Source organism: Cyprinus carpio, chromosome A10 (genome assembly GCF_018340385.1).
Source record: "Cyprinus carpio isolate SPL01 chromosome A10, ASM1834038v1, whole genome shotgun sequence".
NCBI lineage: Eukaryota > Metazoa > Chordata > Actinopteri > Cypriniformes > Cyprinidae > Cyprinus > Cyprinus carpio.
The window spans coordinates 16,878,966-16,902,999 of record NC_056581.1 but is presented as its reverse complement, the minus strand read 5'-3'; the positions used below and the strand labels follow the sequence as shown (position 1 = coordinate 16,902,999).

At 35.0% G+C, this 24,034-nt stretch overlaps 1 protein-coding gene across 2 annotated transcripts; it reads right to left on the bottom strand.

Moving 5' to 3' along the window:
• Positions 1 to 270: 270 nt before the first annotated feature.
• Positions 271 to 23,807, bottom strand: LOC109097440 (metal transporter CNNM4-like). 2 transcript variants are annotated; one of them, XM_042765467.1, is made up of 8 exons: positions 22,374 to 23,807; positions 20,588 to 20,731; positions 19,539 to 19,673; positions 19,287 to 19,456; positions 12,434 to 12,530; positions 9,902 to 9,991; positions 5,720 to 5,895; positions 271 to 4,063 (listed from the first exon to the last, which is right to left on the bottom strand). In XM_042765467.1, the coding sequence occupies exons 1-8, from the start codon at positions 23,749 to 23,751 to the stop codon at positions 3,680 to 3,682; spliced, it is 2,574 nt and encodes an 857-aa protein (XP_042621401.1). In that variant the 5' UTR covers positions 23,752 to 23,807; the 3' UTR covers positions 271 to 3,679. The 2 variants fall into 2 exon arrangements, with proteins under 2 accessions (XP_042621401.1, XP_042621402.1); XM_042765468.1 differs by lacking the exon at positions 9,902 to 9,991 and having other exon boundaries at positions 22,374 to 23,806.
• Between the last annotated feature and the right edge of the window lie 227 nt (positions 23,808 to 24,034).

Here is a 24,034-nt window from a genome sequence, read left to right as displayed (position 1 = left end):
TCGGAGAACGGTCTGTTTTTGGTAAACCACGCCCACAATGGCACTGAAGAAATTCAGCGTGTGAGATGAGCTCAGCATCTTCACAAGGCTCTTTTGAAAACAAACTCTTTTTTTTTTTATTTATTTTTTTTCGCAGCTTTTATACGAATTTAGCGGTTAGATTGACAAAGAGAGAGTTTGTGAGTTAAAAACTGACCGTAATGTTTTACATCTTACAAAAGTTTCACCTACGGTTTGGCTTTGGCATAAAAGCAACATCACTACACACACTGAGCAAAAGAGGCGTTTTAATATATAATTATTTAGGTTTAGCATTTACATAATCAGAACTCAAATGAAATACAAAATATTATATACAGATTGATTTAAATACGATCGTGTTCATGGGAAGTAGTACAGTACATCTGCGTTTGCATTTCCCTTTAAAGAGAGCAACTTAAAAAAAAACAAAAAAAAAACATAATTACAGTTTGCTGTGATGCTTTAAAAAGTAACTGACAAAAATAAACTAACCCCACTCTAAAATAAATGATGGAGTTATTTTTCTGTATTTCACATGGCTTTTTAATGGAAGACGGTGTGTTTTCACTCTTTATGTAGGCCTATAGTGAACCCAAAACAAAGTCTGCTTAGTATGCAATTCAATACCCTGAACAGTTTGAAAGGTCAATATAGGTCATGACCCTGAAAAGTAAATAAATGCAGCGTGGAAAATGCAGACGCTTGGTGAAAACACACTTTTGTAATCTTTAACTGTGGTGTAATTATCAAACAGGGGAACATGCACAACATCTATCCCATTGAGTTCCTGCCATGAACATTAAAAGCAGATTACGGAACCGGATCGAAATCCCAGCATCACGCTCAAAAGAATTTCATTAGTTTCCACAAGCAGAGTCACCTTGCAGTAAGAGAGAAACATGGGCATTATATGGACAAATCAAAGTGAAAAAGGCTTTGGCTGATGTGTTCATTTACAAATTTAATTCCATGTAGTGTTGCAACTTTGGTCATGATATAACATGTTACGCCTCAGTACAGAGTTTGAGCGCAATGCCCACGTTTTGGTTTCAGTTGAAGTAAATACTACTCAAATTTCACATACAAGAAATATCAGTTGAGGTAAAATGAAAACTTATTTCTCTCACTGTGCAATTGTACATTAAACATCTTAAAAAGAAACAGACCTATTTATTGCTTCAGATTTAAATCTCTCGTAAAGGCAACAAAACATTTATAAATAACTTATAAATCATCATACACTAGTTGGACAAAGTCAGTTTTATACTGTTCAATGAGAAAACATAAATAATCAATCCAGTGCTATTCTTCTCCATAATTATTTCTAATACTCTGTAACTCTCACTGGGATTTTTTTTTTTTTTTTAACAATTTATGAAATAAAATAAAAGAACACTTTAACACTGGAAGCTTTATGCATGCACTGCATAGCGTTGTTACAGTATGAATACATCTGAATAAGGTTTAAAAATGGTTTCTAATGTCAGCTCAGCATTAGAGGAACACAATGGAAAAATCACTGTGTGACCTCCGAAACGTGATCTCTGGACAGAACCAGTTTATGGTCAATGCAAGAAGATGCAGAAACTCTTAAAGCTAGTGCAAGGAAAGAGGCTTAAGTTTCTAATAGTTCACTAAAAAAATAAAAAAATTAATTACATTTGCTGAAAGTTTCTTCATTGGAAAATAAATTGAGACTTGCTCACCAATGGATGCTCTGCAGTGAATGGGTGCCGTCAGAATGAGAGTCCAAACAGCTGATAAAACACCACAATAATCCACACAACTCCAGTCCATAAATTAATGTCTTGTGAAGCAAAAAGCTGTTTGTAAGAAACAAATTCACTCACTTATTAGTTTTGAGCTGTTTTCTCTCGTAAGCAGTACTTTATCTGTGCAGATTTCTCTCCTGATTCAGACAAGACCATTTTTTCATTGAAGAAAGCAATATTATGGAGAAAGGACTCATATTTTAGCTGAAAGCAACAATGAAAATGTCTTGGTGGATTTGTGTGGATCATTGAGATGTTTTTAGCAGCTGTTTGGACTCTCATTCTGACGGCACCCATTCACTGCAGAGCATCCACTGGTGAAAAAGTCATGTAATGCTACATTTCTCCAAATCTGTTCAGATGAAGAAACTCATTTACATTTTAGATGGGCTAAGGATCAGTAAATGTTATGTTTTTTGGGTGAACTATTCCTTTAAGTAACCTATGGTCTAGAGGCATATAACAAACCAAACAGCACTAGTGACTTTACACTTCAGGAAGAGATACTGAAGATTCAGAAATGCATGAGAATCAACACTGTTTCTGAGGATGGGAATGTCGGTGGAAAACAGCATTTGTGTTGTTTGATGGACAGTCGTAGCCTTCGAGATCAAGAACTGGTTAAATCGTACAAAATCTAAGGTCATATTTCACCCCAAAATCAAAATTAATATATAATTAGGACCATTAAGATTTTTGTGTTATCATTTTCATTAGTATAAAGTAAAAAAAAAGTATATTGTTAAGCATTTATATATTTGTATGGCTTTTAAGTTTTTTAAAAAAATAAATATAATTTAAACAAACAAATAGTTGTATTCCAGTAATAGAGAATTTGTGAAGCAAATGTGCTTAATTCTCATGAAAATAATCCATAATATGATGCAAAAAATCTTAAATGGTGTAAACAAATAAATTTTGTCAAATAAAATATTTTGTTGTCAAATATAACTCATTTTTGTCCCGGAGGATGAATTATAATTGTGTCAAAAAAAGAAAGAAAAATAAATTAAACAAATATACATACATACTAATTTAGACAAAAAATAAATATATTAATGTTTAAATAAATTATATCATGTTTTTTATCATATATCACAGATCTGAATTTGCATTGGTTAATGCTCTTTTCTTTTTTTTGGTTACAAATGTCTGTTCTGAGCACTAACTGACCACGTCTGGTTCTCCAAACCATATCTGCGTCAGCAAATTTCACGTCTCCAAACTAAATTTACAAAGTTTCCCTTCACGTTTGTCACGTTGAGCTATGATTGCGCCACATACAGCTACATCACACAGCCACACTTACCAAATCACGTTGGCTTGATGCTTTCGACTTTGAAAGAAAGCGGTCAAAATCATATAGTACCATAAAGCAGAAAAACTAGACCAGAACCGTCTTTCTCTGTGCTAAAAGGATTCAGTCCAATAATAGCTTATGAGACTCAAAGTGCTCTTATGGTCAAAATCTCAGAAAACTACAGCACACAAATGTATGCTGCTGGATCAGAGATATTATAAAAAGTGCATATTGTTCAATAATTCGGTTAGATACTGATGAATTTGTATAATGCCTTTAAACGGTATGTGTTGCATACCGAACACACTTATGCGCTGAAAGCTTTGAGAGAGTGTCTACATGATTAGCATGCAATAGCAGGCATAACAGTCTGCATAACTGAACACCTCAGCGTCGGGCTGAACCCGCAGCCCCTAAAATCACAGTGAGATCACGTCCAATATTGAAGACGATGCACCTTTTTGGAGTTTTTTTTTTAACATACTTTGTCATCTCGAATCGAGAGAAAGTATGCTACATCGTCCAGTGTATTCGTGCGATTGCCTGCGGTCAGCTCTGGAGCTCTCTGAGCCCCAGATTAGTGTTGTCAAATGGTGCTCTCTGTGTGCGTGTGCGTGAACGTGTGCATGTGATGCGTGAGAGGGTTGGGGAGGGGCGTCGGGCTGCTGTTGCCGTGGGGATGAGGGGCGGGGCTAGAGTTGGTGTTCAGGTGTGACTGGTTCTGAGGGTGGATGTGGCTCGGACGCCGTTTGGACAGGCTGTTCCTGTCGTTGAGCAGCGAGGTCGTCTCATCCGGCCCGTTCTCTCTGGGAGCCGGCGGCGCTGTGGTGTGGTTCAGAGTAGAGGACATGGGAGGGGTCAGAGGCGGAAGAGGGCCGGGGTCCAGACGGATATGGCTGCTCTCAGGGGACTGGGGCGTGCTGTCCAGTTTTGAAGCCAGGAGGCCGGTTTGGTACTGCGAACGAGTGACCTGAAAAAGAAAAAAAGGAAACTTATTTACACTACTGCTCAATTTTTTTTTTTTGGAAAGAAATTAATACTTTTTTTTTCAGTAAGGACTCGATCCCATTAAATTGATCAAACGTGAGAGTAAATATTTTTATGTTACAAAAGACTCAAAAATCATAAATGCTGTCATTTGATTTTTCTATTCATCAAAAAAGTATAACAGTTTCCACAAAAATATTAAGCAGCACAACTGTTTTTAGCATTATTGATAATACAAAATGCGCAAATATTTTGATCCCACTAACTCAGCACACCGTCTTTAGTATTTGATAATGCTACATTCCACTCTTTCTGGGGAAAAAAAAGAGGAAAAATATTAAAATTAAATTAAATATTAATATAATATGATTTAAATATTAAAACAACATTAACAAAAATAATCACACACAAAAAAATAAATAAAAAATAAAAAATTATATATATAATGTTAATATATATATATATTATAATATATAATATATATATATAATATATATATATATTATATATATATCCACACACAAAAAAATAAATAAAAAATAAAAAATTATATATATATTTATAGCAAATATTTACACTCAGTTAAATATTAAAACCACAGGAATAATAATTCTTTCACACACACACACACACACACACACATATACACATACATACATACATATACATACATACAGTACAGACCAAAAGTTTGGAAACATTACTATTTTTAATGTTTTTGACAGAAGTTTCTTCTGCTCATCAAGCCTGCATTTATTTGATCAAAAATACAGAAAAAAATGTAATATTGTGATATATTATTACAATTTAAAATAATTGTTTTTAAATGTATTATACTTTAAATTATCATTTACCGGTATTTCTGTGATGCAAAGCTGAATTTTTAGGATCATTATCACACGATCCTTTAGAAATCATTCTAATATGATGATTCATTATCAAAGCTGGAAACAGTTCTGCTGCTTAATATTTTTTCAGAACATGTGATACTTTTTTAGGATACTTTGATGAATAAAAAATAAAAAATTAGCTATGTTTTTAAAATATAAATATTTTGTAATAACAATATACACTACTGGTCAGTAATTTGGGGTCAGTAATTTTTTTTTGTCTTTTTCTTTTTTTTTTAAAATAAAATCAATACTTTATTCAGCAAGGATGTGTTAAATTGATAAAAAGTGATAGTAAAGAAAATATATTATTAGAATATATATTATTAGAATTTTTTTTTTTATTTTGAATAAATGAAGTTCTTTTTGAACCTTTTATTCATCAAATATATAGATACATACATACATATATATATATATATATATATATATATATATATATATATATATATATATATATATATATATATATATATATATATATATATATAAAAGAATCATTTCTGAATTATGTGATACTGAAGACTTAAGTAATGATACTGAAAATTCAGTATTCCATCACAGAAATAAATTACTTAAAATATATTCAAATAGAAAACACTTATTTTAAATTGAAATATTTCATTATGTTACTGTATTCTCTATTAAATAATTGAAAAGTCGCGTTGCCTTTTCTGAACTCGTAGACACATTTGTGTGAAGACCAGACCAAACTTTGCTGTTATCAGCTGTTTATGGACGTGACGTACCTTCACATACTGCAGGTCAGTGAGGGCCCGCACGTTAAAATCAGGGATGTACTGTGCCACAGGGCTGTTATTGAGCTGGCTGTTACTGCCGATGATGGACACCGAGTCGACTCTCTCAGTGCAGCTCAGAGACGCCGAGCGGTTCAAACCACTCAAGTGAGACGGGGAGCGAAACTCTGGAACGCACAGGAAAACCATCAGTTCATGTCACGGCACGCCTGCTTACAAACACTCACACAGATGAAACAGAGTCAAGACGACACACAATACAGACACAAATGTGGCAAATCTCAGAACATAAAATGAATAAAACATCAGTAAAATGATGTCATTGATGAGAGGGACAGAACAACAATAAACAAGGAGCCACAAACAACTCGTATCACATTTGAAATGAATGAAATGATTATTGCAAATGATTGGATGGTCATTTCAGACGTGCATTTGTGTATGAGAAGCATTAATTTGGTTACACTAGAGAAGCATAGATTATAGTGTACTATTCAATACTGTAATATTAGTATGTGACTATAAAGAACAGAGGATGTACATAAAAACCTCGATTACCCAAAATCACGTGGGATCAGTGCTGTAATGTTGATACACTAGCGCCCTCTACAGGTGCTTTTATGAACTACCTGCAACAGTCACTGCAGCGACTGTGTTTGGGATTGACAGGTTTTACTGCGACAATAAAATAATCACTGACTGATGCGGACAAAACGCATAACTGACTCAGAAGCACATGGTTACTGGCAGAGCTGGGTAGTAATTACGTGTAATCTGGATTATGCATTCAGATTCCAAAAATTAAGTACTTGTAATTAGATTAAATTACATTTTTAAATACTCGTAATCAGACTGGTTACTTTTTTATTCATTACATGATTGCATATTATTCACATAATAGCAATGAATTATTCATAATGTATTGATTCTCCCTAATTCCTCCTCTACACCTTTTAAATGTTCCTTTCTAAAATAGCCTACCGCTTATATACACTCAGAAAGTCTAAGACCAGTCATTATTAGTCAGGTGGCTACACAGCATTTGACCACTGGATTTACAAAAATCATTTTGGGTTTAAAAAGTGTTTCAACATTGCATCAGCTACTGATGAACATACATTTTTATTTGAATTATCGCTCGGTGGGTTATTTAACCATGTGATTTAAAGTATTTGTTTTGGTTTTTATTTGTGTTTGATTAAAATGCACAAATTTACACAATTTTTTATTTACATGTAATGCATTCCCGAACTTTTTTTTGTCATCTGAACCTCTTTCACCTAATATTTTCTTGAAGTAGGCTACCCCAGAGTTTTAAAAAAATATATTTTAATAATTAAATCACGTTGGAATGCTCAAGGTTCTCCGAGGTTGGTTAATGGACACCTGTAAGTGTTTTGGTTGATGCTATTTTAAAATGGTTTATTTATTTTTACATTTTTATGATTTAATGAATTACTAGCTTTTTTATTGAACTCACAAACCCCCTGCAGTTCCTTTACGAACCCCAGTTTGGGAAACCGTCATGTGATGTAATTTAATGTTTATTGCACCTCATGTTGTTAATTACAATGAATGGAATATATTTTCTTACTCAATTTGGTATAAGATTACCCTATTTAAATCAATGTGATAAACGAGTTCGGTCAAAAGTAAACGAAGTTATTAAAAAAATAGTCTGATTATATTACCTAAAATATGTAATGTTTACATTACAAACTATGATTTTTGTCATGTGATTTGTAACTGATTACAACGTGTAAGTAATTTACCCAGCTCTGGTTACTGATAAAAGCATGGGGGATTTTTCTCTGTTGAAATGTCATTTGCTTACACTGCGAGCGACGCAACGTGATAAACTAGAACTCTCCGGTTATAATCAATGAAGTCTTTTACACCGCAAAACACGCAAAGTTTGATTTTGATAACGGAAGCGATCCAGTATTATCGTGACGCTCGCGTGCTCTCAAGAGTAGTTTGGTCTGTAATGGTAACCAAAGTGAACATGATTCAAATTCATTACGAGTTGCTGACGAAACCAATCATCATAGCGATATCATAGAATTTCGATGATATCGGAAAATTGCCTTAGTATTTGACTATACTTTATTGCACTTCTGTCGAAAAAAAAAAAAAAAAAATGGACAGGTGGGTGAAAATATCTTACAAAATGTTTTTTAAAATGATAGCAAATTGGATAACACGTTACTTTACGTAATTAATATTCATGATGTAAACCACGCCTGGCACATGGCTGACTGAAAATAAACAATAGAAGAAAACAAGAATTGTACTGTACAAATATAAGTTTTATTTTTGTTTGCAAATATGTTTTAGCCCAAAATATTAAACAAAAAAGGCTATATTGATGTCTCTGAAACATTTGTCTTAGTTATTTTGAGTGTTTTTGTCTTTTTCGTTTTTAAAATGTCTATTTACTTTTTATTAATTATTTCAGTTTTAGTAATTTTACTATTATAAATTGAATTAGACAAAAAAGTAATAAGTATAAATATAATAAGCTATATTTTATATATATTAAATAATATATATAATATATATTATATATAAATATATATATTATTTAATATAAGTTATATATAAATATACATATTATTTAATATAAATTATATATATATACATTTGTGTGTGTATGTATGTATATATATATATATAGATATATAGCTATATATATATATATATATATATATATATATATACACACATACACACAAACGTATGTTTTTTTTTCTGTTACCATGTTATTGGTTTAGGTTTAGTTGATAACAATACTGCACTACAATTGTTTAACACTTATTGACTGATAACATATAATTATAGTAATATAATTTATAATGCATATTTTCATTCAAACAACGATGCTCTGTTTCATCACGACGTCACAAACAGGTCTTCATTCAGCCTCTCAAAGCTCATGGCACGTTTTCTAGTATATTCTGATACCAAGGCAACTCAGAATGGAGCAGGACTGACTCTTCAGGTTGGTGTGAATGTTGTGCTCAGTTGCAGGAGGTCAGGTGTGATGGACAGGCAGCAGGGTGAGTGTGTTAGTGGTTAGAGCAGAAGAGCTCTTCAAAGACCGAGCTCAAGAGGTCAATGTCAGAGTCAACCAGTCCAGCAAGCTTCCATTTTAATAACACTGTCATTTAAATCTATGTATATATGTCACATCATGCATATAAGCTAACACTCACACAGTTGATTTCAATAGTTATGTTGCAAAGTTAACAACTCAAATCTAAAACAAATAAATTCTTTATGCACACAAATACTGGATGAAAGTCAACTTTTTCTACTTTTCAGTATTTCCTAATAAACAGAAAAATACATTTTGTGTATGCATTTTTTATTTAGATGGAACTATTTTCTATCAGTATTTTATACAGTCATAAAATTTATTTTTATTACAATACAAGACGATGCCTAAAATTTTGTCTAGGTTTTGAAACAGATCTTTGAACATAAATAAAATAAAATAACATAACATTTCAGTTTTTTACTTTAATAGTGGTTTTTGTATCATTTTTGTAACTTGAAAGGACTAAAAAGAACCATAAATATACCAAGTTAAATACTATAGCCATATGCTTTATTTCAGCTCTTCTGAATGCAAACAATAATTCTGTGTGAGGGGGAAAAAAATCAAAATCAAAATAAATAGTATTATTTACTGAAAATGGTCTGCTGTAGCTCTCGAATATTTTGCTCACACACATTCAAACCTGCCATCTCAAGACTAGTTTGAAATCAATGATGTCAGATTGTGTTTTTGAGATTCTTGTGGCTAGTTTTGAATGAACATGAGCACAATGTAACTGGAAAATACTAAATATTTCCTTAATTTTTGCATGTGCATGTGCATTTTTGCATGTGCATTTTTAATCAGCTGGAACTATTTTCTACTGATATTCTATGCTGAACTTAAATGTATTTTTATTGCATTATTTAATTAAATTGAATGAATTAGATTTCTGTGTTGGATAAATGTATGTAAATAAATAAATTGTTAAATTGCATGTGAACTTGCTGGACAACAGGTCATAGCATGATAAAGGTTATTTTTTCCCTTTTAAACTAGCTCCTGTCCCACACTGACCCCCTGTTAGCTACCCCTACATCCCTGAGTTAGCACCCAGCATGCAGGGCATTTACCTGGAAAACGCGAGAACAGAGAAAACCTCTTAAGCGAAAGGCGGCGCGGACGAGGCGACACCACGGAAGGAGAGAGAGGGGGGGTGACAGCTGAGGAGGACGGGGAGAGAGGCAGAGCAGAGCAGAGGAGAGACAGAGAAGCTCTTTAAACACGCCACACATCAACATCCTGCTGAGAGCTGCTTCAGCATCAGCAGCCGCTGAAGGTACAAATCCCTCATTATAAAACACTACGGGAACTTTCTTTGAAGGGGTAATGCTTTGAAGGGGGTTGTTTTATAACTTTTTCTTGTGATGTTAAAGGTTGTTTTTGTTTTGTTAAAGGTATTGTATTTTTCGCTCCAAAACTTTATGTTATTTCTTCATTCATTTGTGACTTTCATCATTCAGTGTGCAGAATGTCTAAGCTGCTCTTTTCCATACAGGGAAAATGGACTTCAAATTGCCAAAAGGCTTCAAAAAGGAATCAAAAGCACTATAAAAGTGGTCTATATAACTCATCATTTTATGGTTATTTTACTCATAATTTTGAGTAACATACCAAAAGTCATTATTAATGAAGAATTCAGACCTACAGTGGGCTGAATCGGTTCAGTCTGCTTCGAAAACCAAGTTTAATGATTCAATGAAAAGATCTTTAAAAAAAAAAAAGAAAAGAAAAAATCTGGTATTAGATATCGCTACTTTTCTTCCAAGGAAAGCATGTCAACATTTTCAGTGAATAACAGTAAATATTTTAGCCGGTTGCACACACTTTTAAAGTGATATTTGCATCCCTTTTGTAATTTGAAAGCACTTAAAAGTATCATTTATTAAATTATAAATATATTTAAATTATTAATTATATTAAAACCATAAAGTATCATAAAAGTGGTCCATATGCTATATTTCAGCTCTTCTGGATGCAAATACTAAAAAAACTAAAGAAAAAAACATTATTCAATGAAAAAAAATCTCTGACGTAGTTCTGGAATCTCACACTTTCCCACATTCAAACCTGTTGGCTGCACAATTAATCGAAATTAAACTGCAAAAGCGATAAATCACGATTAGACACAAGCTGCGATTGTCATGCATATCTTTCAATGAAGCACGGTTCTGTGATCAGCAGTAAATCTCCATCCGAAGGCCAGAGGGCGCGCTCACGCTGAAACTCCAAATACGCCCCAGCAGAAAAAAAATCCAGGAAATGCCTATTGCAGCTGAATAAACAAGATTTAACTGCTTTCATTGATTCAACGTGACTAATAATCACACGACTATGGCAATATGTGTCTTATCTGAGTTCGTCTTATTATAATTTTTATTATAATAATGTACATAATAATGCAATACTGGGTTGAGTAATATGGTTGTGTATTGGAGAATTGTAAAAGAAAGATATGGTTGAATAGTCCCGCCTTCTAAATGAAAGAGCCAATCGCTGATTAATATAGTGTTTGAGTAACTTGAGAGTCAATGCTCATACGCAGTCATCAGCATGTTATAACCGTGCATGCACATTGGCTGGTCTAGTCTGAAATGCTTTTTTAATGCTATTTGAGCATAAGAAACAACATTCATGGGTCAGTTCATTTCAGATTATGTTGCAGTTTTGAAATGTCATTTATTTGTGAGTTCATTGGGCATTTTTTGAGATTTCAGGATTGCACCAATTATTTAGATAGGACTTGTTTTAGCTGCCCGGAGGCGTTGTTGGTATGTATGGCCGAGAGTTGAGAAAAGTTTTTTTTTGAGAGAGTTTTTGGTGTATGTGTATCCATACATTAGCAATGTGTAGGGAAAAATCAGCTTGGACATTCTGCTATACAACTCTTTTTAGGTTTCAAGGCTGAAAGAAAATACGAGCTTTGGAAGGACATGAGGGTGAGTAAATGCCCTCGTCTCTTACGTAGTGTTTCTCAAAGCATACACAGCCACACATTTAGACACATGCTAAGCACATAAATGTGATGTTTGGCACATGAATGGACTGCAGCTGGAGATGAAGAACAGAATCAGACTGCATTATTAGTGACACTCGGCCAGCAGACGTCCCTGCAGCCAAATGTGTCCCGTTAAGTCCCGTACCGTCATTGTTATTATGTAATACAAAAGATTAAACTTACAATGACAGATCATGACAAAGTGCACTGAGTGACTCTAAAAAAACAGCGCTGACAAGATCCATTAGTTACACTAAGGCTGAGCAGCAAACATATCAACAGACACATCATTGTTACCATAAATCAGCCTTATTCAGAAAACTCAAAAATGCATTCATAAATCATATTACAAAACTCTGTCAGCATTTACTCATCTGAAACTGTGCTGGTTGCTCTTTTCCATGCAGTTACAATGACTGAGAAGCTTTCAAGCCTCCATAAAAAGAAGATACAGTTTTTGAATGACACATGGGGGAGTAAATGATGACAGAAATTTTATTTTTTTGGGTAGACTGTCCCTTTAAATGAACAATTTCTTCAGGTGGGACTGTTTCGCACTTTTTGATTAGAGAAAATTAGAGATAAAACAGCGAGGTAAAATACTCACCCAGGCATGGTGTATTCAGTGCCATGACTCCATAATAAGAGAAAGGACCCGTCTCAAACTTCATATTCTCATTTCCAGCCTCAACTTCCACCCGACCCTGAAAGACAGGTGTGAGTTAATTAGTTTCATTAGTCAGAAAAGTCAATTGTGCAGGACATTTTGTTGAATAATGTGGAGACAAATAAATGAGAACTAAATACATTGCTAATAAAACCTTTGTAGCTTTTGTGTGTTGTCCTAGATACTGAAACCTTAAGCCCTGAAGAACCCCTACTGGTTTGTTTCCTAAATAATTGAACCGCATTTTTAAAAACACTTTAAAAACAAAACATCTTATTTTGAAATCTTAACTGGTTTCCTTAAAGAACAACCTGTTGCGTCTCCATAATTAAAGACGAATGACACAAAACCCAACTGAAACTCCCACAAGGAGTGTGAGGTCAGTACTTTCAGTAGTTTGAAACCAGTCGTGTGTCACACCACATTCGAGCATGTATGTGACATTTTCCAATGTCTCAGGCATCATATTTGCCCCATTTTCCACCCCACTGGAGAGTCAACCTTTCCTCTCATTTTCAGAAAAAGGTAACCGGATCCGCAGCGCTCGGATTGCATGACACACGGATCCTGTCACTCTATCTGCGTCTCCTCTGCTCTGGTGTCTATATTCAGGAAGACACTCCAAACACAAACAAAGCTCACCAACTTAGCTGCTTTCTGTTACACCAGTAAACCAGAGCCAAATCGAGTTTCATAAAACAAAACAAAAAAGGAGTTAAACCTGACACTGTGTTTGTATACTAGAGCAAAAACTAATTATTGACAGAAATACTATTATTTCTACTACTACTAAACAAATCTCCAAAATTATATACAGTACCAGTCCGAAGTTTGGTGTCAGAATGTTTTTATTTTTTTTTATTTTAAAGAAATTAATACTTTTATTTAGCAAGGAGGGATTCAATTGATTAAAAATTATAGTAAAGGCATTTATTATGTTACCAAAGAGTTCCATTTCAAATAAATGCCATTCTTTTGAACTTTATATTCATCAAAGAATAAAAAAACAAAACAAAAAAAAAAACATCAGTTTCCACAAAAATATTAAGCGGCAAAAACTATTGATAATAATAATAAGTACTCCCAACCAATCATCACTCATCAATAACTAAAACTTACAAAATTATTAAATTTACTAAAACCAGAAGACATAACAATCATTCAATTACGAAAATATTTATTAAACACTAAAATATTTATTGAATACATTTAAAATATTTTAAAGTATGTGTGTGTGTGTGTGTGTATATATATAGATATATATATCTATATTATATATATATATATATATAATAAAAGAAATTATATTTATTTATAAATTAATTATAAATATTTAAATATAAAACAAATATTTATTTCAATTAGATAAAGTCCTTTGCTATTTAACAAAATGTAAACAAATCATTGTAATTTTATTTATAAATTAATTATAAATATTTAAATATAAAACAAATATTTTATATGTATTATATATATCATAATTATATATATATATATATATATATATAGTTCTATATATATATATATATATGTATATGTATATATATTATATATATATATCTTATATATATGTATATATATATAATATCTATAATTATATATCTAATCAAAATCTATTTATACTTTTTTATATTTTTATTTAAATAGAAGTATAAGAAATTATCAAACATAATTAAAAATAAACCAATCAAAACAATACACAATTATTGTTATTTTTTAAAATATATGTTATATATTATAGATTCTATAATTAATTTATAATTTTGAAAATTCAGTTTCATAATTTCATAAATATATTTGATTATCTATTACATTTGAAATCATTTTGAAACTTAAAATAGAGGCAGATTTTATCCGGAAAATTAGCATTTGTACATAAGCCGCAGGAGTTTGGTGAATTTAAGCAGACATGTGGTTTGATGGCCAGTGTGACGTAACGTTCCCTGACACATGCCGTTTGTGCTCCGTATGACATTGTGCCGCGGGATGATTACGACTGTGATAAACACTCTCACACTGAGGTTCTGAAAGTGTTAGCCTTCTCCTGGCTGACCCCGCGCTGAGCACACAGCAAATCTGATTTACTGATCCCCGGGGGCCGTGCGCCACATCGGCCCTGTGACCTATCACAGCTCGTTCTACCTTGACCTTGATGCTTAAAAGCTGCTGCACATATATTCAAATCAGATGACTGGAAAGTATGCGGGAGGTTAAAGGTCACGCTATTGTGTTGATCCCCGTACAAGTTCAAATATGAGTCAGTATCTATATACGTATCATCAGCTTGCTGTAGAACAGACATCCAAGAGTCTTTCCATCAATCTCGCCTCTGATTGGACTGTTTCATAAAAAGAGGGCATGGACAGTGCACAGCTTTGATTGGTTGTGCATTCAATTGTGTGCGTGTGTGTGTTGCTGGGATTAGAGCTGCTATGCTCAGGATCCCTTTCTTATGTAAGAGGGATCAATTAGTGAAGGGCAGGCCTGTCTGATGCAGGGCCTCGTCCAGTTAAACCTACAGTGAGGTCACAGACGCTCCCAACAGTCCCGTCAGTGCAACTCTACACCAGGACGCCGTGGCCGAGGGGCACCAACGAGCCGCCAATCTCAAAATACGGCACTAAAAAAAGGTTGAAAATGCTAACCAGCAACCAGTGGTACTTGCTAAGGAAAGCATCAATATTACTAATGCTCAACCTTCAAATCTCTATTATGAAGCATTAAACCTCTGCATGCGTTTCATTCTGTTCTGCTTGCGCTACACTCTCAGAAAAACTGTCACTGGGGCGGTACCTTATTTATTCGTAAAGGGTGCATATTAGCACCTTAATGGTACATATTAGTATCTAAATGGTACATATTTTTGTAAAGGTACCACCCCAGTTACAGCTTTTGTACCTTTTTTTTTCCTGACAGTGTAAGAATATGAACGATGCCCGAAACTGTGCAAAAAGGTGTGCTGTTAATTCTCCAAGTGATCAGACTTATAATTTTTGCTTGGTAAACAATAAAACAGGCAAAAAAAAAGAAGAAAAGAAAGTAGTGCTGTCAAATCGATTAATTGCGATGTACATATGTATATATAAATACACTAGGGATGTAACGATTACAAGTTTGACGATAAATCATGATAAAATTCCCCACGGTTAGTATTACCGTTTCATATCTTAATTATCATTAAAACTGTATTAGATTACCGCGATTTGAACAGCTCACGATAAATAAATACTGTCCAGCATAAAGCACAGTTTTCAGTAACAGTCATCCTAAAAATTTTTGGAGGCGGTGTGTAAACGTGATTGACAGAGTTCGTATTTATTTTTTAATGTGCGTAAATTTCAGATGACATTTCAAGGACCTTTAGTATGAACAGTACAAAAAAATTATGAAATAGTACGAAACTTGAGTTATGTTTTAGCACTTGCTATGTGAACACAAAAAAATTATCATGGACATGATTCGGAAAGGTTAAATGATCCTGAAACAGTCACACTTGTAATGTTCATGGACAAAAATGTCCGCATTGGAAATTAATGTACAGCGAATTACATCTAGTGGAAATGTTTGGTACTGCGCCCAAACAAAACCTTACTACTACTTTTTTTTTTTTGCAATATCAACCACAAATTTGAAACACAACAATATAGATTTATGAGTAAAACATGTTTTGGAAAATATATATTTCATATAAAATTTAAATACTGTATTTTTGTGATAAAAAAATCTTTTTTTTTTTTTTTTTTTAAGTTTAACTTTTTTTTCACTTCAGCTATAATCTGCCAAGAGTCATCTTAAAAAAAGAGACCAAACTTAAGTATGCGCTCTAAAGCATTCAAGATTTATGAGTTTAGGTTGAAAATGTTATTCTCAGATGTACCCTCAAAAAGTGGTAGTAAATGGATCATAACTATTCCATAAATATATTTTTGTACCATAACATCCCATAAAAATACAAAATATGAAATAAAAAACATTATCAAACTAAAATACAGAACATTCATTTCATTGAAATAATAATAATAATAATAATAATAATAATTAATTGGTCATTTTTGACCACCACATGAGCAGCAACAGAGGGTTAAAACACCCTAGAAACCACATAACAACACCCTGGCAACCACCTAAAACACTAGACAACACACTAGGAGCACACAAGGCATTGCTATGCTGTTGTTATGGTGTTCTAGGTTGCTAGGCTAAGTTCTAGGTCTTGACCACTGTTGTATATATGACTGGATCGCTCATCGTATTATAAACTGCCATTCAGCGGTGAAGCCACCGGAAGTGTTCGAGTGGCCATCTTACTATTGCCTAACAGCTGAGAGTTTCATTGACTGACAGCAAAAACACTGACCTAAAATCACCCTATTTGAAGCGTATCAGTCACACAGAATTGTTTTTTAAGATAAGTGTATGTAAATTAATTTTTACTTCAGATGTTATCTGCAATGTTTATGGTCTTTTCGCGCAGGATAAGCGCTATATTGAAATAGTTAAGGTGGGCGTGTCAGCTGCACTATTGCAGACACAGGTGACTGATCCAACACAAAATATATTTCTTTATGTACGTAATTATGCAGGAAATATTAAACATGAATATATATCTGCTATTAGTATCGGAAACTGATTCGTATATACAATACAAGCCTGCTAATATATTGCTCTATATTGTATTGAAATGCAAAGCTTACCACGCTTCATCTTGGAAATAAAGCGTCATGTCTCTAATTCCGTAGCATACGCAGTCAGTGTTGTTTCTCTGAATAAGTTATGATGCATGTATTATTTTATGTCCTGAGGGAGCAATATCTATTTCAGACTCCTCAAGATGACGAAAAATTCTATGGCATTTTAGCATTAGTTTCCAGAAGTAATGTGTATGTTTAATTCATTATTAATTTAACTGACATTCATTAACTGTTAAAAAATGATCGTTGTAAACTAAATCATTGTTAGAAAAACATTTGCAGTTACCCTACTGTGTGAATAAAAAACAACATAATTACATAATCAATGAACGTGCATAAATACAAAGCATAAATCTCTATTCAGATTTCATGATTACTTTGTCACTTGAAATGCATATGTTGTGGATTTGTCCGTCTGATGTTCATCATGTTTATCTGATATTCGCTGCGGTATAGGAAAAGTAACTTTTATGCAGGGGACATTCCCGACATTAAACAAATAACCATTTACATGCTCAGGAGGTTTGCATTGTAAGAATGTACAGGGGATACTTCAGATATAAAAATGCTGACTCGTCAGGTGACGTTTTCTCATTAAAATCATACGATTTCCTATTAAATCAATGAAATGTATGGGCACGTCATGAGCAATCCAGTTCTCTATTATAGATCAGTGGTCTTGACCCAAAACATCCTAGTAGCAACCACAAGGCAATGCCGTGGAAACCACTTAAAACAACCTAGTAACTACATAGCATAACCATTCATAACATCATGGCATCATGGCAGTGAGTTTTGAACAGGAAAACAACACTCATGTTTTCTTCAGAAAAATCTGGTCTATTTTTAGATGCATCTAATCCTCTACTCAAAATACTTAACCAATGACAGGCAGGCAGAACGAGATATTTGTGGATAGCTGTACAACTGACATCCCTGGAGCAATGTCACTGGGATCGAGTCCCCTGCACAAGGTCAAATGGTGAGGGGTTACAATCACATGGGACAAGCCCTGGGGAACCGGCAACTTCTCTGACCTTTTCTCCTCCTCTCAAATCATCCAAACTCTCGAATGCAGCAAAACAGTACCAGACACTTCATTATTAAAAAGGTTATATTTTTAACTTGAGACATGTTTGTTTTGAATAAAAATCGCTACAAGAATAACACGGATTTCTGAATGGTTGCCAGGGTGTTGCTATGCAGTTTGTTAAAAAAATAAAAAAAATAAAGCCAAAATATCTTGTCATAAAACATCAGTAAAAGTCACAGCAACAATAAGAAAGTTGATAAATTTGGTGACAAAATCTCCAAACTGCCAGCACTGCAGATCATTCCTTCAATGCAAGTCTGAGGTATTTTTTAATTATCTTTGTTAAGATAATTTCTATATATACAAACACATTTTGAAATATTTTAAACATATTTATAAATACATACATTTATAAACATGTTTCTATTTGTATAAATTAGCACTAGATAATGTATTATGAACAAACACAAATTAATAATAGCATATTTCTAAATTAACCTAGATTAATAAATGCTGTAAAAATCCATTGCCCATTGATAACTAATGTTAACATTAATGTTAATGAAGTGAACCTCACTGTAAATCATCTTATTTCTAACACCATATTTTTGTTTTCTTATACTTTGGTATATAAATTTATATTGAAATCTATTCTAAATGAATTGATTTAAATAAAGTGTGTTTACAAGTTGATCAAACTAATAACCACCATTCCTTGCAAATGATTTGATATCTGAAAATAAAACTCTTAAATATCTTGTTTATCTCCCATCATATGAAAATCATAAACATGATCAGTTATTGTAAGTATTAGCACAGACATCCTCGAGAAGCAATAGTAATTTAAGCTCAACTAACATGTGACTGATTACTGAAGGAATTAGCCCACTTTCTGTTTTGACAAAGGCACTTTTACTGGCAGCGGAAAGCATTTTTAAACCCATCTAAATATTTAATAAAGCACATGCAGGAGAGATGTGTGGATATTTGTGGGTGTTCAAATTCTGCCAGAGTCTACAGAGCTTCCAGATGAATTCTCCACACAGGCCTACCAGTCAGTTTTACTTACCTGAAGGATAAGGACGAAAAAGTCGGCAGGTTTTCCACGCTGATATAAATAGTGCTGTTGCGAGCGCTTGTCGTTCTCGTTGAACTTAATCTCCTGAATGACATCCGGATGCTTGAGGATTCGCAGTAAGACCTTGTCTGAAATCTGAAGCGGACTGAAAAGGCTCACCTCTGTGGAAAGATGGGTAACAACAAAAATCTGCTGTTATTTGCAATAACAAATGCTCAAAGAGAGAGGTGATAATCAGCTCACCAGTAGCGAGGAAACGATGTGCTGCTAGCATTAGTTGAGGCGATATCTTGAATTTGGATTCCCTCTCATGTTTGAAAGCAGAAAAGTCCCTCTTGTTCTTGTTGGGATCCACTTTCTTTCTATTACTATTGTCAGCTAGAAGGCAAAAAAAAAAAGATTAATCTCTCAACCAATGCTCACCTTGTTCCCAAAAGCATCATAAGCCCAGGTATCACTAGGGATATAACGATTCACTCAACTGTTGATGCATTATGATTCACGATACGATTTTCTCACTTTTTTTTTTTTTTAAGACAAATTATAAATGAAAAGGTGTCCTTTATTTCTCAGACAAAATTCTGCACATTTCTTTGTGAAATTGAAATTTGTAAAATAAAACTAAATTGAAATTTTAAAACAAACCTCAATTAAAATAAACAAATAAAAGAAATCACTTCATATAAGCAAACTAAGGCTTAGCCTGTGTGCTTTCCATTTAAAATTAGAGGCAATTAAACACTGCATACATTCCGAATGAGCAGCTGTTGATTTAAACTAGATTGCATAATTTAGAAACTGGAAGCAGAAACAGAATGGTGTGACTATACTATATAAATCATATCTGCACAAAACAAAAACAGCAGACGGGCTGAATGAGAACACAAATTCACTCTCTGCCAGTAGATGGCGCTTATGGAACAGCAGTGATGCTGTAAACAAAGCAGCGCTGCACTTATAAATACTTCAATATGCATTTTACAGAGGCAATATGAAAAGAAAACACCATCTAAACCTTTCTGAAGACAGTGAACTCATCCCCAACTGTGTCGCAATTCGTTTAACATCTCAGCCGACTCAACCGTTTTTAACAATTTTCATCTGGCTCGGCGTGCATCATTATATACCTAATTGGCACCAATAATCTCAATGATGTACTTAGGCTCACGGTGCTTTTGGGAAAGCCTAGATCAATAAATCAACTGAACCAATTAATAAATCAATTACATTTCCATGGATAATCTCACGTCTAGACTAGCAAACAAGCAAGAAAATAACTATCACGAATGTACTGTAAAGATCAGACTCGTCCAGGATCTCAGATTTGATGATCTCCTCAATGACGTCCTCCAGCGTGACCAGACCCAGAACCTCGTAGAACGGATCTCCTTCGCCCTCATTATTCACCTTCTGAACGATGGCCAGGTGGGATTTACCTGTGGACAGAGCCAAAGATCTCGGACGTAACATGTTGAACACTGGGAATTAAATGTTCCAAGTGTTGTAATTGCACACTGAATGGCTGTTTAATGGTTATTAAGATTTAGTTCACACCAGGCTAGGAAAGCCACTGAGTCGGTGTGGAATAATTCAAACCATATTCCTACGGAAGCACTGCATGGACATGCATATTAATGAGCTGTATGATCACTGCAGTCTGAAAACTCATGAATTATTCATCATCTTGTTTTATCCGAGGGGCCAGATCAATCATGACCATTTAAGCAATACTGGGCCATAAGGCTTCATGTTTGGAGCCAAAAGAGTCAATCAGATCAGAAGTGCTACTAAACTTAGAGCTCAAAGAGCTTAGGAGGGGGAGATGACGGAGATGTCTGGGGATTAGAAAAACAAAGGAAAAAGGGAAGGATGGAGCACGACACTTTGACGTCAATCAAAGGGAATCTGGAAACGCTGCACAATAAACACTACTGGACAAAAACTATATTATACTGAATTTGTACGACACTTAATGCTCAAATCTGAACCAAAATAAATGGATGGACTAATACAGAAGTTCTGACCAGCACCAACAATCAATTATTATTTTTTGTTATATGCTAATGCATGGTTTCCCCTACTAAAACTTTGAACTATATTTATAATACAAGTAAAATCAGGCATTAAAACATGTATTTTCAAAATTGGACAATTTAGACTCCTAAATAATGACTAAAATGATATCATGCATCTCTAATAAGTGACCTTAAGTAGAGGAAATACCCTGATTTTTTCTGAAAGCCAGGGATTTAGAGCAAGATCAAGCCTTATTTTATAATACAAAAAGCATCAGACAAGCAGTCTGCTTAAGAGAAGAGCTAATATTTTCTCGCTGAAATACACTCCAGTGTTCCTGAGGGATCAGCATTTAGCAAACCACCCACATTTACTTATTTGCATTCTCATAAGCTCATTTTACATACATTCATATCTCAGTGGAGCTCATTTTAAGCAAATATTAAAACACGTTTGAATAGGGTTTGAAGAGTTTCTACAAATTTATCATCAAATGCAGCAAAAGCAATGTCCTGAGTTGACATTTTGGACAGTACATTACAGTGCCTGTCACATTGCTTTTGTCCCTCTGTGGCACCTCTGCAGTGCTGCAGTGATTGAGAGAGGAAAAATGCAGCTTCAAACCACCAATCATTTTAAAACACCGCCAATACAACTCATCTTTAATCAAAAATCTTTAATGGATGAACATTAACAAGTACTAATCTAAATATTGAGGAAAACACGCCTCCCTAAATTTCTATGGTGGTTACGGCCCTAAATCTGAAGGTGAAAGTGGTAGAACATCAGAGTGAGTGTGCAAACTCGGGTGGACCGGATGATGGTGTGTATTTTTTATAAGCATCAGGTGTTTCTCGCAGCATGGGATACCTCTGCCTTTTCTAGAAGAGCTTCATATTGATTGGAGGCTGATACAGGGAGCATATGGTTATTGATTCGGCTCTCAGGGGGAGTCTGAGCACCCATCATAATCAATAGGAGGATGAAAACAACCTCATGGAGCCAAAGCCTTTGCTTCCTGTGAGCACAGCAGGTTCTTTATAAACTTTCAAATCCACTAACCTTTCTTAAACTCCTCCAACATGGCATCCAGCTTAGTGTCGTGGAAGACGAAATGCACCGGGTGGTTGTAGAACTTGGTGACTGTTTTAAGCGTCGTGCAGTCGTCGGGGTCAACGAAGGCCAGGTCTTTGACGTACAGGACGTCCACGATGTTGGAGAGTTCGGTATCGTACACGGGTATCCGCGTGTAGCCGCTTTCCATGATCTCAGACATGGTGTTAAAGTCGAGCACGGTGTCAATGTGAATCATGAAGCAGTTGCTCAGAGGCGTCATCACATCCTCAACCGTCTTGGTTCTGAGTTCCAGAGCACCTTGTATGATGTTCAGTTCTTCTTTGACCAGGTCGTTGTAGGGTTCGGTGACCTTCAGCATCTCCACCAGCTTCTCACGGTTGTATACGGTGCCGATTTCCTGCCCAAGAATGCAGTCCAAGAGCTTACTGACGGGGAATGACAAGGGGAAGGTCAGGAGCATGAAAAATTTGGTCAACACGATAGTGTTGGCACCTACAGCCAAACCGTGGCGTGAGCAGAGCGCTTGTGGCACGATTTCACCAAATATGACAATGCCAACAGTAGACGCCACCACGGCTCCCAACCCCGACCCAATCAAATCATCTAGCAGGATCGTCAAAGTTGTGTTGACCAACACGTTACCCAACAATAAAGAGCAAAGCAGATAGTTGCCCTTGCTTCGAATGGGTTCGATTTTTCGCGCATACTTCTTTTCCTTAGTAGTTCCACAGCTTTGTACAATGCGAAGCTCCATTGGATCCAATGCCATAAGCCCCAGGTTGAGTCCACTGAACATGCCGGACAGCACCAGCAAACCTGTAATCAATATGATTTGGAACCACAGAGGTAGAAAATATTCTTTCTCCTCTATGACTAATAATCTTCCATCATTTTCACCCAGCTGGACCCATTTGTCTCCCAAACCGTGCCTGACACACAGGCTGTAGGTCTTTTCTCGTTCACTCTTACGCAGTGGCTTCACATACACACTCACCAGACCTGACGTCCCTCTGCTGCTCACGTTCATGAAGGTGCTGATGCTCAGGTCTTTGGTGAAATCCTCACAAGTCCTGTTTGACTCGTCACTGTCCCCCGTATCCACATACTCTGTGAACCTGATGTGGGATGCTGAGTCCGGGCTCAGGTGCAGCCCATAAAACCTGAGCACGACGCTGCTCTCCTCCGTTACCTGGATGAGCCCGTCCTCCGTCGTGCTGACCGCTTTATCGCTCCTCTCCAGCCGCATGCCCAGGATCTGACTGCTGGAACCGGGGCTTGACGTCTCCGTTCGCCCGCCGACAGAGCTCCAGAGGAAGACGATGAAAGTTAGAAGACACCCCTGTCCGCTCCGCTCTGTCGCCATGTTTGTTGCGCTCTCTCCGCAAGGCTGGACCTTACGTCACGTCATCGCTGCCACACGCGGGCCCCGCCTCCTATTTGCATAATGCAAAGTTGCGCAACGCCCACTTATTTGCGTGCGAGTTCTAAATTAAAATACATAATGTTTGGGCTTTAAAGATAAACGTCTCATGGCATTATAAGGAAGTAATTATTTATGATAAATTGTGGTAATACGTTTAAATAAATGTATTATTTATGATAAATTGTGGTAATACGTTTAAATAAATGTAAGCATCTAACAGGTT

Excerpts from the sequence above, each read along its gene's own strand:
- LOC109097440 (XM_042765467.1), bottom strand. The coding sequence starts at position 23,751 with ATGGCGACAGAGCGGAGCGGACAGGGGTGTCTTCTAACTTTCATCGTC. Across the intron at positions 19,674-20,587 it reads GGACGAGTCTGATCTTTACA|CTGACAATAGTAATAGAAAG; the intron begins GTACATTCGTGA and ends TTTGCCTTCTAG. Across the intron at positions 9,992-12,433 it reads ACTGAATACACCATGCCTGG|CTGTCACCCCCCCTCTCTCT; the intron begins GTGAGTATTTTA and ends CGTCCTCCTCAG.